A 17,647-nucleotide genomic window follows, 5' to 3' on the forward strand; every position below is an offset into this window, starting at 1 on the left:
TGCATACATTTTGGCTATCAAATGAGGGAACTATTTAAAATGCCCTTCTTCCTTGCACCTCTGGCCAGCCATTACTTTGTAAAAACCAAGTCATAGGATACTTTAAAGAATAGCTATTATAAGAAAACTAGAGGACCGGTGCACGAAACTCATGCATGGGTGGGGTCCCTAGGCCTGACCGGCAGTCAGGGCCAATCAGGTTCCCCCCCTCTTTCACTTGCCACCTGTGCATGCCACTGCGCGGTTCCCCTCGTTGCCCCTCCCGCAGCTCCTCCTCCTCCCCTCGTTGCCCACATCCGCTGCCATCCACCGCTGGTTCCCTGTACCAGCTTGGACCATTGGGGCCTGCCGGCCAGAGAAAGGATGAGGGAGGGACCTTGGAGGTTGGCCACCACCCTGAGGAGGGAGCTGGCCCTTGGCCCCCCTGGGAAAGGGACCGCATCTACTGCTACCCACCCCCAGTTCCCCATCCCAGCCTTGGGACTCGGCCCCGATCAGGCAATTGGGGCCTGCTGGCGGGGGGGAGGGTGGCTGGCGGGCCCCCTTGGCGATCAGGGCCTGCAGGCTGGGAGCAGCTCCTGCATTAGCCTCTGCCCTCTGGTGGTCAGTGCATGTCATAGCAACCGGTCATTCCGGTTGTTCCGTTGTAATGGTTGCTTAGGTATATATCGCCATTTCCTTTGCATTAAATCTATCCTGATAGTATTTTTAAAGCAGGAGGGTGGAATCATTCAAAAAGGCATTCATGTGTGAAGAATTCAGTGAGGCTTACATATATACTACGGATTGGTGTGCTCATTCTTTCAAGATTCAGCACCTACTTCGTGCTGAATATGCTAATGACAGCAGTATCAGCATCATCACCACCACTTATCTTTGAGAGCTTTGAGAGCTCTGTGCATGCTAAACATTGAAAATATATGCTTTATATACATTTCAGACATTCTATGTACGCTATCTCATCCCATCCTTCCAACCACCCTTTGAGGTAGGTACTGTCATTATTCCAATTCACAGATGAAGAAACTGCGAATTTTTCTAAGACTCCATAACTAGTAAGTAGAGCTGATATTCTTTAACAGGTAGTCTTTTAACCACTTAACTATAAATAATACTGAACTTCTGTTTAAATTTTTAAGATTATGGAAAGGGTGGTGAAGCGGATTGAGGAGAAAGCCTCATCACCAGCAGTTCCCCTCTGCATTGCTGGTCAGCACACTGCCCTGTGGTTTGGGCATGTTGAAGGCTTCTGAAATATTCGAAGGAGAGCGAGAGATCTGGGATGGAGAGATGTGAAGAAGTCACTAGTGATTGCCCTAACTGGTTTGGCTCAGTGGATAGAGCGTCGGCCTGCGGACTGAAGGGTCCCAGGGTTGATTCCGGTCCAAGGGCATGTACCTTGGTTGAGGGCACATCCCCAGTGGAGGGGTGTGCAGGAGGCAGCTGGTCGATGTTTCTCTCTCATCGATGTTTCTAACTCTCTATCCCTCTCCCTTCCTCTCTGTAAAAAATCAATAAAATATATTTAAAAAAAAAGAAGTCACCAGTTATAGTCTCAGTAGGACCATGAGACGGGAGGAAATGCTAGGAAGGAGGCCATGGACATAGACTTCATGAATAAATTTAACCTTTGTTAGAAAATGAGACTATTAGAATTAAAATAGAATGGAAAAAATCCATTACCCATCTAATACATATCCCAAATATAATTAATTCATTAAGTGTGTGTGTGTGTGTGTGTGTGTGTGTGTGTGTGTATTTGTTTAATATCTGATCCTTGTGAAAATAGCATAGGGCTCTATTCTCTGCTATTTGCCACAGTTTCACTAATGCCTGGAACATGGTAGACACTAAATAAACAAGTTATTGAATGAAAACTGTTTAGGAGAGCCTTGTATTATATATACAGATGGCCCCCAACTTACTATGATTCGACTTACCAATTTTTCAACCTTATGGTGGTACAAACGTGATACCCATTCAACTATTTTGCTTTTCACTTTCAGTACAGTATTCAGTAAATTATATGAGATAGTCAACACTTTCTGATAAAATAGGCTTTGTGTTATATTGTTTTGCCCTACTATAGGCTAATGTAAGTGTTCTGAGTAAGTTTAAGATAGGCTAGGCTAAGTAAGCTATGGTGTTCTGTAAATTATTATACTAAATACATTTCAATATTTTCAGTTTAGCATGGATTTATCAGGACATAATCCCATTGTAAGTCAAGGAGTATCTGTTTATACTTTGACCACTTCTCTATTTTCATTTAATGAAATTTGTGAGTATTTACACTTTCTCAGGCCACATGTCCAAAACCCCAAATCCTTATTTTTTGTACTATATTACTTCAAAGATAAAATGTAGCCCAGCTGGTGTTGCTCAGTGGTTGAGCATTGACCTATGATCCAGGAGGTCAGGGTTTGATTCCTGGTCAGGGTACATGCCTAGGTTGCGGGCTCGATCTCCAGTGTGGGGCGTGCTGATCAATGATTTTCTCTCATTATTGATGTTTCTATCTCTCTCTTCCCCCCTGAAATCAATAAAAATATATATTAAAAAATAAAGATAAAATGTATCCTAATTATGTAATTACTCCTGCATTGGCCATTCTGGAATATCTGTTATAAGTATAATACTTAATTGTTTACTCATGAGATTGGAATGGCTTTCCACCTTGTAAATTATGTATGTCTGCTTGGTGAATTTTAATGGAAAGCTTAATTACCTATTTCTGAAGACAGCCTAATTAGTTGCTCAAGAGACTACTCTCTCAATTCATTGGTTTGGATGGTAGTTTTGTTTATTTGTTTTTATTTCAAGAACAGGGAAAGCCAGCACAAAAACAAAAACAAGGCAGGCGGCTCAGGAACTCTCCTTAAAGCTCTGGTAGACGGTGACAACGGGTCTGCATGTATCTAAGTAGGAGGAACATATCACTTTACCCACCACCATCAAAGTAAAGAAAAAGGCTTTGGACAATGCCAGAAATTAATTACTAAGGGTGACTTGACTTCTTTGTATGTTGTAAACAATTTGTCAGGCTTAGAACTGTATTGGGGGTGGTCATTTCCAGCTGTCAATGTTTCTGCTGGGTGATGGACCTGGGTCTTTGTGGCCCTGGTTCTCACATAAGGCAAGAGTCAGTCTTGTCACACGTTGAGTGCTCATATGCCAAATCCAGGGAAGCACAGAGGGACGGATAGAGGATAGCATGTGAAGTCAGGGGGCCTGTGTTTCCATCATGGCTCCTTTGCTTACCAATTTATCTTTCCCTGAGCAAATGCCTTAACATCGCTGAATCTTCTTTCTGAAAATAGGAATGGGGGGTTACAGTGTGACAAAGAGCTTTGTAGAGTCTAAAATTCTGTACAAGTGGTACCAGTTTGGGGCAGTGTGAGAGCTGGGCCTGGTTTTTTATTGTTGTGGTTGTTTTTTTTTAGCTAAATAGGAAGAAGAATTCAGTTAGGTTTTGGTGAAGTAGGTCTAGAACAGGATTATTAAAGCAGTCAATTTACAGATTACTTCTTGCTGTGCAACCTGGTGATAGAATCTGGCCTACTGCTGGTAGGGATCTAAGTGGCCTCACCCATGCCCACTCTCTGGAATCTAAGATTATGCATTTCCAGCTGCTCAGCAGGGATATGCTAAATCTAAAGATAATATGGCACATCTTCCTAGAGCACCAGTTGTACTCAGGGGTAATTAATTGAACACATTTTTTTTGTATTAAACATTTTATATGGGTGCATTACGGAGAGCTTAGGGAGCCACCCCGGATCCCTCACACCCTATTCACGTTTGGTTGTTTTGGGGAACATTTTGGTGGAAAGGGTAGTAAAACACTAGCCTAAGCTGGCCTGATAGCCTTAAACAACTTTTGACTTTATCAACGTAAGGTCTGTAAATCATCTCCCATTAACCTACCCTTTGTGGAGGAGGAAAACAGCAGGGTGAATCCCTCAACATATTAAAATGTTGCTGAATTATCCTTTCATCTTTTCTTCTTCCTCCTCATAGGAAGTTGATCGCAGCCTGCCTTTCTGTGTCTTTTTTTCTAATGTTCTGTTTATCTGAGGGCCTGGTCCACATGCCTCAAACTGCTCTTCAGATGTTGAGTTCCATACGGAACACAGTATATATATGAATCTAATCATCTTGTATGTGAAGGAGAGCATTCAAGTTAGGGGTTATTAATGTTTTCTCTTAATTTTATTAGGATCCTTTGAACTAACAGAAATTTCATGAAATGAAATACTATGGACATGTTATGCAAAGTTTATTTTAGAAAAATGCCCAGATGCGGTTATTTTCATTATCTTGATGTAAACCATGCTGTATAGCAGCGTCATTACGAAGGAAAGACAAGTAAATGTCTGGCAGTGAGGTGAACTATCAACACATCTATGAATTATGCTCAGGCTTACACTTCTTGTGGTAGATGTTATACACGTTAAGTCTTTATTTCAGGCCATTATTGGCATTTTCAAGTAATAGAAATAGGTTTTCAAAAGTATGTTTGAACTTCACAAGTATACTTCATACCATTAGCCAAAAGTTATCTTAATTGAGACTTAAAAGTGAATATTAAAATAAATTACAATTGGAATATTCTAATTAAACTACACATATAGGAAGTAAGCTTTTATAACTTACATTAAGAAAGTCAGTAACAGGTTCTTTTAAAAATCCAAATCACTAGACTTCATCTCAGCCTAATAAACAGAAGTCACTAACAAAAACTAAAAATATAGGCCCTCGCTTTTATTATGACACACTGTTGTGCTTCTGTTAGATTGGTGATTGTAAAATGTTCACTGGGCTGCAGTAACTTGAATAACCTCATGTGGCAGTTTGAAATCTGAAAATACTAATAATGCCAAGCTGAGTCTGCTTTTTAGTTGTAGTCCATATGTATATTACAGCTCAAAGCTTTTGGAAAAAGTGAAAACATTTATGATGCAAGAGTTTTATACCAGATTTAAGTCCCTAATTGTCGATAAAGTGTTAGAGCTTCTTTAATTTCATCTCCTCTATTGGTATAGCACAATAATGTTTAAGTGTCACAGGTAATAGGTAATAAAACTTTGGGTAAAATAAAAGCCGAAATGTTAATGATACATTTCTGTACGTATCCCCTAAAGCTTAGTTAGGGGGTAAAAATGGGAATTCCCATGGAGGCCAATTTCAGCTTTTCATTAGGAAGAACTAAGAAAAAATGTTACCACCACCATACAGTTATCACTGCCAGTGGCCAAAAACTGGTGTTAGACTAGAAAACTTTAATTTACTCTTATGTATTTTTATATATATTACATGTATGTATTAACTTGTGGTTACATAATTCAGGAGAGGAAAACATCTACCACTTATTTTATTATATTCCTTTATATAAACTGTTATCAGTACATTGGGACCATAATCTAGTATTCTTTAAGAACTTGTAAAAAAAATAAGACTATCTTATGAATTAATTTTAAGATCACTACCTAAGATATTTGAACAGAGATGTGAAAAATCATAGCAAAGAGACACCTGGAGACTTGAAGATGTAGAAGTTGCTTATGTGCATCTAAGTAAGCACTGACTTAAAGGGACATTGAGTATTTGAATACTAGAGCTCATTAGCAAGGCCATACTGATTGTAGAGGACTCAGCAGATGTCTTAACTCTGTGCATTAACTAATCAGTTCATCAAACCCACTCCACTTGTTCTGATTCCATTCTTCCTAATGTTTTGTGTGTGTTTTTTTTTCCCAGTGTAGGTGTGCTACCAAAAAAAGAAAATGATGGTCACCCACTTTATATCTCATATCTCAGTATAAACTAGGCAACCTTCATTCTCCTTTTGCCTCTCAGTTTTATGATCTTGGTATTATAATGCTCGTCTCCCTTTGAGAAATGGATAGGATCTCCTTGGGCTGAGAAAGTCAGTTTCTGAGCCTGCTAGACTGAGCACTAGACAGAAGTTCATACACAGTAAATTAGCCGGAGCTCCCTTGTGGAGACTGACTGGAGATGGCCACGGTGGCCTTTTCCACGTGAGCACACCAACCTTTACATCTTTCTTTTTCATGTTGAATTTCTCTTATAAATGGAGAAGACCGTGGAGTTCATTTGGTCCAGCCGGGACTTAGGAAAGTTCACTGGCTTGGCTGGTATCAGTCAGAAGCAGGCTCGGAAACCAGGCTGTGTGCCAGCCACGTCACCCTCCTCTCTGAGCCTGGTGTTCTCGTGCAGAGTGCACAAAGCTCCCTCAAAAACGTCACTTGGAGAATCGGATCGTTTCTGTTGTTTCTTGAGAGAACAGGAATGCAGGGCTGTACATTTTTTGTTTGCATTGCTTTCAAATGTCTTATGTTTATAAGGGGACACGTTAACCTGGGCAGAGTTTGGTAGTGTCTGGAGCGTAATTTAACTTTATTCTTCGCTGAAATGAATGCCTTGATGTGCCGTATTGTTATGTTTAGATGGCTATTAAGTTAATGCTAGGGAGTGATGTAATGAAGATTGAGTTAGGAATTACGAGGTGACTGATGCCAGTAGCATAAAAATTTAGAACCCTGGCAAGATGTAAGAGCTTCCTGTGCAACATAAAAAGTTACTTATCTCAATATAATTTAAGGAATTTATAGAGTTCTGTGTAGAAGACTCTAACGTTTGACTTTAAATGGATTTGGAAATTTTTGATTAAATGATGAATCTGGTAGATACTGTAAATTCAAATATAAGCAGTACTAAAATAGCTAGTGATCTGAAGGCGGCAGGGGCGGGGGGAGTTGCTAGATATAAATGATCCAGAAATTTATTCACATGATAGCCTTTCAATATTGCATGTTGACAATAGATAGTGTGAGGCAGGATAGTCTAGAGGAAAGACACAGAACTTGAAGTCACGTAGCCCGGGAGTCAAATCCTGTTCTCACCACATACTAGTTAGGTGACTTTGGACAAGGCACTGAATCTCTCTGAGCTTCTGTTTCTTTGTCATTGAGGTGAACATACAGGAACCATGTCAGTATCAAGGATGGCCAGAGTTGGGTCTAGGACAGGCCAAAGATTCCCAGTCAAAATAAAAAGCTAAATACTGATGGTGTTTCCAGGAAGAATAATTTTGTGGGATAACATGCTTGCCCTGACCCAGTTTAGCCATTTCTTTCTATTTTATAGAACCAGAATCTGAGGGGCTATATCCCAAACATCTTGGTTTTTTCTCCTACTCATTAAAGGGTAGCAGAAACAGCTACCAGGCTTTGCAGATTGAAAAAACAAACAAACAAAACAGGAATTCAGATCACAGACTCCTCTTCCTGACTATGACCTTGATCAAGTCACTCTGTGTCTCATCATCTATAAAATGTCCGTTATACAGCGTAGTCCCAGAGTTGTTGTGACTGGTAAGTAGGACAGCGACATGAAGCGTCAGACATTGTTCCTGGGCTCTTAACAAAGATAGTCTCCTTCCTTTCCACTGTCCACGCCCCCACCCCTGCTCCCTCAACTAACATGCATGTCATTATATGCCTTTTAAAAGGTAAGATTAGAACTAGAATCTAAGAAATTTGGGGCGGACCATAATATAAAGGGAAGGGCAGGAGTTTCTAATCACGTTTGTATGGTGTAGACCAAAAGCAGATTGGTCTACAAACTCTTGGAGGACAGAAACCTATCTTAACACTACACAGCATACCCTGCCACTGATCTTTGGCATGGCATCCCTGTAATGCTATCATTTAGTGTGTGCTCACTGTCTTCCTACAGTCTTTTCCTCTGTTATGTGTCAGCCCCTGTAAACAGTCCAGTAACCTTCTAGGTAGGTATTATTATTCATAATATGTAGATGAGGTAACCAGGACACCAAACAAATCTCCCAAGGTCAGGATTCAAACATTAATATGTCTGATTTCAAGTCCCATCTTTTTTACTATTATAACACACTGCCCCTCAATAAAATAGCTGCCTTCATTTGGTTTTATTCTTTTAACCAAATATGTATTGAACCTTTATTGGTGCCAGTGACTGTGCTAGATTCAAGGTTTATATTAAGACATATAAGACCCAATTCTATATAAACTAGATGCCCAGTGCACAAAATTCGTGCATGGGGCGGGGGTTTCCTCAGCCCAGCCTGCACTCTCTCCAATCCGGGACCCCTTGGCAGAAGTCCAACTGCCGGTATAGGCCCAATCTTAGAGATACCGGCAGTCCAACATCCTTCTCACAATCCGGGACCGCTGGCTCCTAACTGCTCAGCCGATAGCAACTTGAGTTCTTAAATCCTTTTTGAAGTACGTGTTAAAGTGCAGTGAGGGGTCGGTGTTTGGAAACGCTAGGACAAGACCTGGGTTCTGCCTTGCCGCTTCACACAGTTCACTGATTGATTATGTGCGTGTGAATATATTGAGCCTCGGTTACCACAGTTGTCCTGCCTTTAGGGTGGTGGGTATAAAGTAATCGATACAAAAACTGGCCTGATTGTCCATAACTGCCCCCCCTCCCCCGGCCTGGTTGCTCCACGCAGCCTGCTGTTGAGTCGTTACTGTTACCGTGACGGCATCCTGGAAAATTTGTATATTCCTCTATTATTAGTATCGATAGCTACACAGTTTCATTGTGATATGAGGTAGAGTGTGATGTCTCATAAAAAATGTACAAGTGAAGGGCTCTGAGGTTCACTGATGGGCAAGATCACATGTAATTGGTACAAGTCATCAAAGCCTTCATGGAGGAGGGAGTATTTGAATGGAGCTCAGAGGGGTGCGTTGTTTACTGCACGTACTGTGTGCTAAACTTGAGATCTGGAGATCTTAGTTACCATCACTTTTCTTACCATCCACTGTTGTTTGTTATTTGCTCTGATTTACCATTCGTTCCTACTCTTCAAAACTGAAAAGAAAATAACTAGAGAAGTCACCTTGAATAGAACAGAGAGAAGAAAACAATTACCCTCAAACTCCAGGTTCCTCATGTGGGTGGAGATAGCATAGTGTTGAAGAGCCCAGCTCTTGTCCACTGCCTACTAGCTATGCAGTTTTGGGAAGTTAACTTCTGTAGGCCTCGGCTCTTTCAACTATAAAATGAGGATAAAATATATACCTCAGAGGCATTTTATGTGAATTTAATAGGATTCTACATGTAAAGTGTTTAACTGGGTGCCTGGGTCATAAGTACTTAATAATCAAATGATAACCATAATTAAAAGGTACTATAACTCTAATACATATATATGGATGAGTGGTATACATTTGTCTGGTACAGCAGAACATTAATGTTGGTTCTGAATTTTAGAGTTAGCGGCTCTTAGGACTTGAGAGCTCTTCAGCAAAGTTAATGCAGAAATGCAATTGCAGGTATTGAAGGCATAATGGTGACCAAACTCCAGCCATTTGAGGGTAGCTAAGCACTTTTTACTGAAGTTGCTCTATATCTCCTTACTACCCTGTGTAGCTGCCCAAGTTGTAGTTAATCCAGTATTTCTTAATTAGGTAGAAAAAGTGTTCAGGAAGGACAGTGTGACCCGGCAGAGCCTATAGCAGACTTTGCCTCTCAATGACAAATGTTCGCTTTTACCCACTATGAATTTTCTGGATGACTACCACTAATATTTGAGTGCTTTTAGTTTCTTACAGCTGAAATACTGGGGCCCTAGATCAGAAATACTCAGAAAAACAAAAAGCTACCTGGATCATATGAATGATTGTTTTCTTTAGCTTAGTAGCTTAAATGTTGGGTTAAACACTGTATGAAAAAAATTAGGGGGAAAAATTACTGTTAAAATTGCCTTTGGAGTCTCTTTTTATCTGGTGCCTACTGGGAATCAGGTAACTCCACTTTAGGTTGTACATGACCAAAGAATCGGTTGGCCTTTATATTTTTAGTCATCACATGAGCATCTAGGTCTAAGCTGAAGAGTAATTTAGGTTAAGCAAGGAAAAATTTTTCCATTGTATTTCCTCTTGAAACGGGAGCACTTTTTTTGTCTCTTATTAATCACATAAGAGTATAAATTTATGGAAATGAAATATCTGTAGATATAAATATTAATCTTTGCCTTTAGTTACTTAGAAATGTTTTTAACAGAATAAGCCATTTTAAAAGAAGGGACTAGATAGACTCAAGTAAATAAAAAAAATTGGGGGGATGTTGAGAAAATAATTCATTCAATATATCCAGTATTTGGCATGGTTTAAGGACCACTTTATGCTCTAATTAAACAAGAATCTGCATTGGGCACATAATTTCTACAGATTATGAAATGTGAGGTAAATTGTTTGCATTAAGCAAATGGACTGAATTCATTTAAATGTAGAGTTTTAGCTTTTCTAAATACAGTGATTATTAGAATCATAATGGGTTAAATTTAATTACATAGTATGAGGAAACAGATGGGAGATGTTTAGGGAACCGGTATGAGAAAACAAGCTTCTTGTAGCACCTTAATATAGGTTTTTCTATTACATGGAGGTGGCTTTATTACCCAGCTACACCCCCTTTCTTTATTAAAAAATTATTTCCAAAAAAAACTATTTTTAATGATTTAGTTTTAATTTATTTTTAATTATACCTAACTTACAATTTTATATTAGTTTCAGATATACAACAGTGGATCAACATTTATATACTAGCACCTTACAGAGTGATCACCACAATGTATCTATTATCTGTCACCATACTTGTTATTGACTATATTCCCTGTGCTGTACATTATAGCCTCATGATATTCTATACCTGGAAGTTTGTACTTCTTAATCCCCTTCCCCTTTTCTGTCCATCATCTCACCTTTGGCAACCATCAGTTTCTTCTCTGTATCTATGACTTTGTTTCTGTTTTGTCTACACTTGATCTTAGCCAAAAGACCGAGAAGCGATTCTGTTTTGTCTTGTTCATTTGTTTTTTGTTTGTTTTTAGATCCCACATATAAGTGAAGTCATACAGTCTCTGACTTGTCTGTTTGACTTATTTCATTTAACATAATGCTCTTTAAGTCCATCCATGTTGTCACAAATGGCACAATGCATTCTTTTTTATGGCTGAGCAATATTCCATCATACACATACAGATACAGGGTGTCCCAAAAATGTATACACACACTTTGAATAATTACTAATTGCAGTGGGTTAAATCTGAAAGAAAGAAACATCAGTTGAGCTATCAGCTGTTAAAGTGTGTATGTATTTTTGGGGGGACACCCTATTCCTTCCCCACCCCCCAAATTTTCTTTATCCATTTATCTATCAGTAGATACCTAGGTTGCTTCCAGATCTTGGCTATTTTAAACAATGCTGCAATAAACATAGGGGAACATACTGTCTTTTTAATTATTGTTTTCATTTTCTTCGGATATAAATATATATCTGAAGTAGAATTGCTGGCTAGAACATTAGTCTTATTTCTAATGTTTTCTGAAATCTACATACTGTTTTCTGTAGTGGTTGCACTAGTTTACAGTCCCACCAACAGTGTACAAGAGTTCCCTTTTCTGCACATCCTTGCAAACACTTATTTGTTGTCTTTTGATAACAGCCATTTTGACAGGTATGAGGTGATATCTCATTGAGGTTTTGATTTGCATTTTCCTGTTGATTGTTGTTCCCTATTGAACATCTTTTCATGTGTCTGTTGGCCATCTGTTTGTCTTGAAATGTCTATTTAGGTCCTCTGCCCATTTTTAATTGATTAGTTTTTTATATTGAGTTTTATAGATTTTAAAATATATTTTGGATATTAAACCCATAACAGAGATATCATTTGCAAATACCTTCTCCCATTCAGCAGGTTGCCTTTTCGTCCTGTTGATGGTTTCTTTCACTGTATAATAGCTTTTTAGTCAGATGTAGTATCATTTATTTTTGTTTTTGTTACCTTGGCCTAAGGAGACATTAAAAAAATATATCACTGCCCTTGCTGTGGTTTGGCTCAGTGGATAGAGCGCTGGCCTGTGGGCTGAAGGGTCCCAGGTTCGGTTCCGGTCAAGGGCACATGCCTGGGTTGTGGGCTCGATGCACAGTGTGGAGCATGCAGGAGGCAGCCGATCAATGATTCTTTCTCATCATTGATGTTTCTATCTCTCTCTCCCTTCCTCTCTGAAATCAATAAAAATATATTTTAAAAAATACCACTGAGACCAATGTCAAAGAATTTGTTGCCTGTTTTTTTGTTTGTTTGTTTTTTGTTTTGTTTTTTAATAGGAGTTTTATGGTTTCAGGTCTTGCATTTAAATCTTTAATCCATTTTGAGTTTATATTTGTATATAGTGGCCTCTTTCTTCTTTAAAAAAATCTTTATTCAGGTTATTACAGATGTTCCTCTTTTTCCCCTCCATAGCTCCCCTTCACCCAGTTCCCACCCCACCCCAGGCCCTCGGCACCCCACTGTCCATGCCCATAGGCATTGCATACATGCATATAAGATCTTTGTTCCACCTCTTCCCGCACCCCCTCCCCCCCCGAGAATTGTCAGTCCTCTCCATTTCCATGCCCCTGATTCTTTTACATTCACCAGTTTATTCTGTTCATCAGATTTTTTTCGTCATTTGATTTTTAGATTCACTTATTGATAGATGTGTATTTGTTGTCACTTTGTTGTTCATAATTTTTTATCTTTACCTTTTTCTTCTTCTTCCTCTTCTTAAAGAATACCCTTCAGCATTTCATATAATACTGGTTTGGTGTTGATAAACTCCTTTAGCTTTTTCTTATCTGTGAGTAGGGGAAGTTTCTGTCATTATTTCTTCAAATAGGTTTTCAATATCTTACTCTCTCTCTTCTTCTGGCACCCCCGTAATTCGGATGTTGGTACGCTTGAAGTTGTCCCAGAGGCTCCTTACACTATCTTCATATTTTTGGATTCTTTTTGCTTTTCCAGTTGGGTGTTTATTGCTTCTTCATATTTCAAATCTTTGACTTGATTCTTAGGATCCTCTACTCTACTGTTGCATCATTGTATATTATTTTTTATTTCAGTCAGGGTATGCTTAATTTCTGACTGTTCCTTTTACTTTTTTTTTTCTTTTTGGCATTCTCACTAAGATCCTTGAAGGTCTCACTAAGTTCCTCTGAGCTTTCTAGAAGATTCTTGAGTAACCTTATAACTGTGGTTTTGAACTCTATATCTAGTAGTTTGCTTTCTTCCATTTCTTTCATTTGTGACATGTTATTTTTTGTCTCCACATTTTGGCTGCTTCCCTGTGTTGGTTTCTATGTATTGGATAGCTGGTAAGTTTCCTATGAGTTGATAGGGTGGTCTTATGTAATAGGTGTCCTATAGGGCCCAGTGGCTCAGCCTCCCCAATTACCTGAGGTGGGTACTCTTGGTGCACCCCTTTGTGGGCTGTGTGCACAGTCTTGTTGTAATTGAGTCTTGATTGCTGTTGGTATCACTGGGGGGAATTGACCCCCAGGCCAACTGGCTGTGAGGACCAGCTGTGTCTACAGTGGACGCGCTGCTGTGCAGGAGATACCTTTATGGGGCAGGACTTGCTTCAGTGGGGCTTTAGTGCCCACTGAGTCTGCTCCTTGAATGTGTCACTTATGGATGTGAAGAGTTATAATCTGGTATGGCCTCACACTGACGACTGTGTACACTGGCTCTTGATCTCCAAGAAGGTGCAAAGTCAGCCACTGTCTGGGGCCACCCAGCAGGAGCTACAGAAAGATCAGCAGATTCCTCCTCTTTGTATGGGGTTTGGAAGTGCCCAGACAAGGCCCGGCTGTGAGGCAAGGCAGGCTGCTGGCCTTGGGCCTTCTTTAGATAGCTTTGGAGCTCCCTGACCCAGCTGCAGTTTGACAGGTTTTAGGCTAAGGAAGGATAGGCCATTCATGCAAAAGCTGTTGCACACAGCTTGGGTGGGGTTGTAAATTTGGTGGGGTCTCAAGGAATCTCCAGGGTGGAGCAAACAGCAATGGCTGCCAGTCAGCCCTGCACTGGAGAGGTCCCAGTGCAAGAACAATGACCGTTGCGTGCACCTCTGTCTGGCAGAAAGCCACCCCTGCATTCCTTCCCCGATGCCAGACAGTCCAGTTTCTCCCCGTATGTGTCTGGGTCCCCCAAAGTCTCACCTGGCACTGGAGCTCAGAGCAAGCAGGAGCTTGTATCTCCCTCCCAATTAAAAAAGCGACACACCCGGCTGCCAGCCCTTTCCGCACCTCTGCACCTCCTATCAGTCTCAGTGTGCTTTCTTCTTTATCTCTCTAGCTGTGGTACTTCCACTCAGCCAGCTTTCCCACGGTCCTGGGTGATAGTTGTTTTGTATTTTCGTTGTAATTTTGATATGGTTGTGGGAGGCAGCAAGTACAGGTGTTTACCTATGCTGCCATTTTGGTTCTTCCCTGGCCCAATTTCTTTTTTTGTTTTTGCATCTATCTGTCCAGTTTCCCCAGCACCATTTATTGAAGAGACTGTCTTTTCCCCATTGTATATTCTTGCCTCCTTTGTTACAGATTAATTGACCATATAAGCATGGGTTTATTCCTAGACTCTCTATTCCATTTCATTGACCTCTATGTCTGTTTTTGTATCAGTATCGTACTGCTTTGATTACTATAGCTTTGTAGTATAGATTGAAATCAGGGAGCATGTTACCTCCAATTTTGTTCTTTTTTCTCAAGATTGCTTTGGCTATTCATGGTCTTTTGTAGTTCCATATAAATATTAGGATTAATTGTTCTAGTTCTGTGAAAAATGCCATTGGTATTTTGATAGGGATTGCATTGAATCTATAGATTGCTTTGGGTAGCATGGGCATTTTAACAATATTAATTCTTCCAATCCATGAGCACCCCCAGTCCTACATCAGCACACACCCAAGGGTCCTTCCTATAAGCCCAGTTGCACTACATCCCATTGTGACCTGGCCTGAGGTTTTTTGAATAATGAATGTTGAGACTAAGGATAAAAATATGGTTAGATCTATTTAAGTGTAGACCAACAACAAAAGCACTCATAGTAGGGAGACAAAACACACCACTTCAGGGTGCTAACAATATTATATGCATGCTACTTGTTTTACATGAAAATAGTATGATACCTAGTTAAACTCCTTTTTTATCAAAATATTTGTCAGCTTTTTCTCATCTTCAGTAAAATTTGGTTTTAGATAACTAACCTCAGTCTATATGAACAAAGAAGGATATGGAAAGCATTTATCTGGCAGTGGTGCATTCTTTTTAGAACCTGCTTGCTGCATGTTAATTTTCTTTTGCTTTCAATAGGTAACAATATATTCCATTTTGTAATGAGGCATGACTCAGTCATTGCTCATTGTCTTCCCACTGTGAGGTTTTGTGTTTTTTTTTCGTTGAGCAAGCAAGAAAATCTTACATGAGAGGAGGGAGAAACAGAGTGAGTTGAGGAATACAAAACTTAAATACTGTTGCTTGATTTTCATTGGTTATCTCCCTTCTTACGGTGACCAGTCTAATCCAGCCTTCCTTGTCAAATCCCTCCCCTCCCCCACCCACTGTTCAGGGTTGCACAGAGTATCTGTTTCTAGAAACTGATTGCAGGCAGTATGTAGGCATCTTTCATTCAGAATGGACGTTAACATATTCAGTAGGGAAGAAAGCTTTTAGAAATGTACCATTTGTCAAAATTGGATGGCTTTTAAAAAGGGATAGAGAGATGCTCAGTGTTTCGTATGTTAGCATCGACTCTCTGTTCAGACTCAAGTTTTCAGAAGCTTAAATATAGAGCCCTTTAAAAAAAAAAAGGAAGAAAGAAGAATTTTTCTGGTTAGTCGACCTCTTTTTAAGAAGTGCTTCATCATCCTCCTCCACCTCTCTGTGATGTTTCTCTGCAGCTCTCTGTAGGTTAGGGTTCTGTGCTGGCTGGCAGAATGCTCATGTGTTAGCTGAACAGAGTTCATCGACAGACATAGATTAATATAGGTTTTATTTCTTTCCTGTGAATTCCAAAAATGCCATCCAAAGAGTCTTGGTCGGGTAGGAAAACTAACAGAGCTGCAGCTCGCAAATCAAAACAAGAGGGCCGTCAGCAAGATTTATTGATAGCAGCCTTGGGAATGAAACTGGGTTCTCAAAAGTCGTCTGTGACAATCTGGCAACCTCTGAAACTCTTTGCTTATTCACAGTTGACATCACTTGTTAGAAGAGCAACTCTGAAAGAAAACGAGCAAATTCCAAAATATGAAAAGGTTCACAATTTCAAGGTAAGAATATTTTTTAATCTTTTCTTATAAGAAAGAAAATGCACATTATTTGAAATATACAATATTAAAGGAATATCTGCTGGTGTTTTTTTTTAACACTAGGATGACTGAACTAAAATGTTCTTGCTATTTAAGGAATGAAGATGTGTTAAGCATGCTTTTAAACAGAAAAAAAGCTAATAGAATCCAACTCCACTTTCTCTAATACTGACTTAGTATTCTGTTTGATCTGTGTGTTTCTAAAAGTATTGACTGATATTTGAAAGGTCTCATGATTTTAATGTTATTTTTATTTGTGATGCAAATATGTCTATCTTTTTGGGGGGGTTTTCTGTGAGAGGATTAGATCTTATTTCTGTTCGTTTGTGGTAAAAAGCTTTGGCTATAAGAGTCATGTGCTGTTGCATCTGGATTGAGCAGATGGTCTGCATTTCCCATAGTTTCTGTCTTTCCTCCTCCGTTAGTTAATTGGCCGTGATGAAAGGAGACTGACCACCATGGGAATGTTGATGCTGCTGACATGAGCAGCTTCTCTTCAGTTTCTGAATATTTGCTTTCACCTTGTGTATGTGTAGTTCTAAATTATTGTTAATGTGTTTTACCAGCTATACTCTAATCACCTTTTGTCAGAATGATGTGTGTGATTCAAGCTGTGTGTAGATCTTGCCTGTACTTATAGCGTGACATAAGGACTTGAAGTTCAGTCCTTTGCAACCTAATTTAAAGGACATACAATGTGAGGCCATGCATGAGACCCAGTTACACTTAATGCATGAATGGATGCACTGGCATTTCTGTAGTAACTTCCCAGTAGTTAAACAACTTTAAGCTGAAGTTCTTGAGACACAAATATTTTTAGGTTGGGAAAATGTCATAGTTTTGATGTTGGGAATGTATGATTTCAAAAGATGATAAAGCTGGAAACCCTATTCTTCCATTTATTTATTAATTTATTCAGCAGATATAATGCACCATGATCTGTAGTTAGAAACTTTATTCCAAATTTGCCATTCATCCTGATTTATAGCACCAGCATTTATTTTACTTAAATGCTAAATACAAAACTCCCAATATGCTGTGTTTTTTTTCATAGTGAGGAATAGACTTTTATGATATTCAGATCATTTGGGGATACAGAATAAATTCCAGAATGCATGGGATATGTAAAGAGTGCTAATATTTCAAGATAAACCAAATAGCATTTTCTTCTCCTTTAATCTTAAGGCCTCGCCTTTCAGCCGGTATCTTTGATTTAAAATGAAACAGACCATTTAGTATGTGTATCAGATCTCAAACACATCTTCCACTTATGAACCTAAATAGCACATACAGGTTACTAGGCCTCAGTTTCTTGCATGATAGAGTACTTGGTCTTACAGGATGTTTATCAGGAGAATGATCCCAAATAAATCCTTTTGCAAATACAAAGTTTATGTGTTGTTTCATGTTTAGGAACCTAAATGACCATAGTTCTTCAGCAG

At 39.3% G+C, this 17,647-nt stretch overlaps 1 protein-coding gene across 2 annotated transcripts in view; it reads left to right on the plus strand.

Moving 5' to 3' along the window:
• The window catches only part of CHN1 (chimerin 1), a 73,445-nt gene that overhangs the window by 6,964 nt on the left and 48,834 nt on the right, over window positions 1-17,647 (plus strand). The window contains exon 2 of one of the 2 annotated variants that reach the window (XM_015561979.1): window positions 16,089-16,166. In XM_015561979.1, the coding sequence (XP_015417465.1) occupies window positions 16,089-16,166 (78 nt within the window). Of the gene's footprint in view, window positions 1-15,440; window positions 16,167-17,647 lie in introns of those variants that run through there. The other variant, XM_006760598.2, reaches the window with a different exon arrangement.

Source organism: Myotis davidii, unplaced genomic scaffold, assembly GCF_000327345.1.
Source record: "Myotis davidii unplaced genomic scaffold, ASM32734v1 scaffold370, whole genome shotgun sequence".
Classification (NCBI taxonomy): domain Eukaryota; kingdom Metazoa; phylum Chordata; class Mammalia; order Chiroptera; family Vespertilionidae; genus Myotis; species Myotis davidii.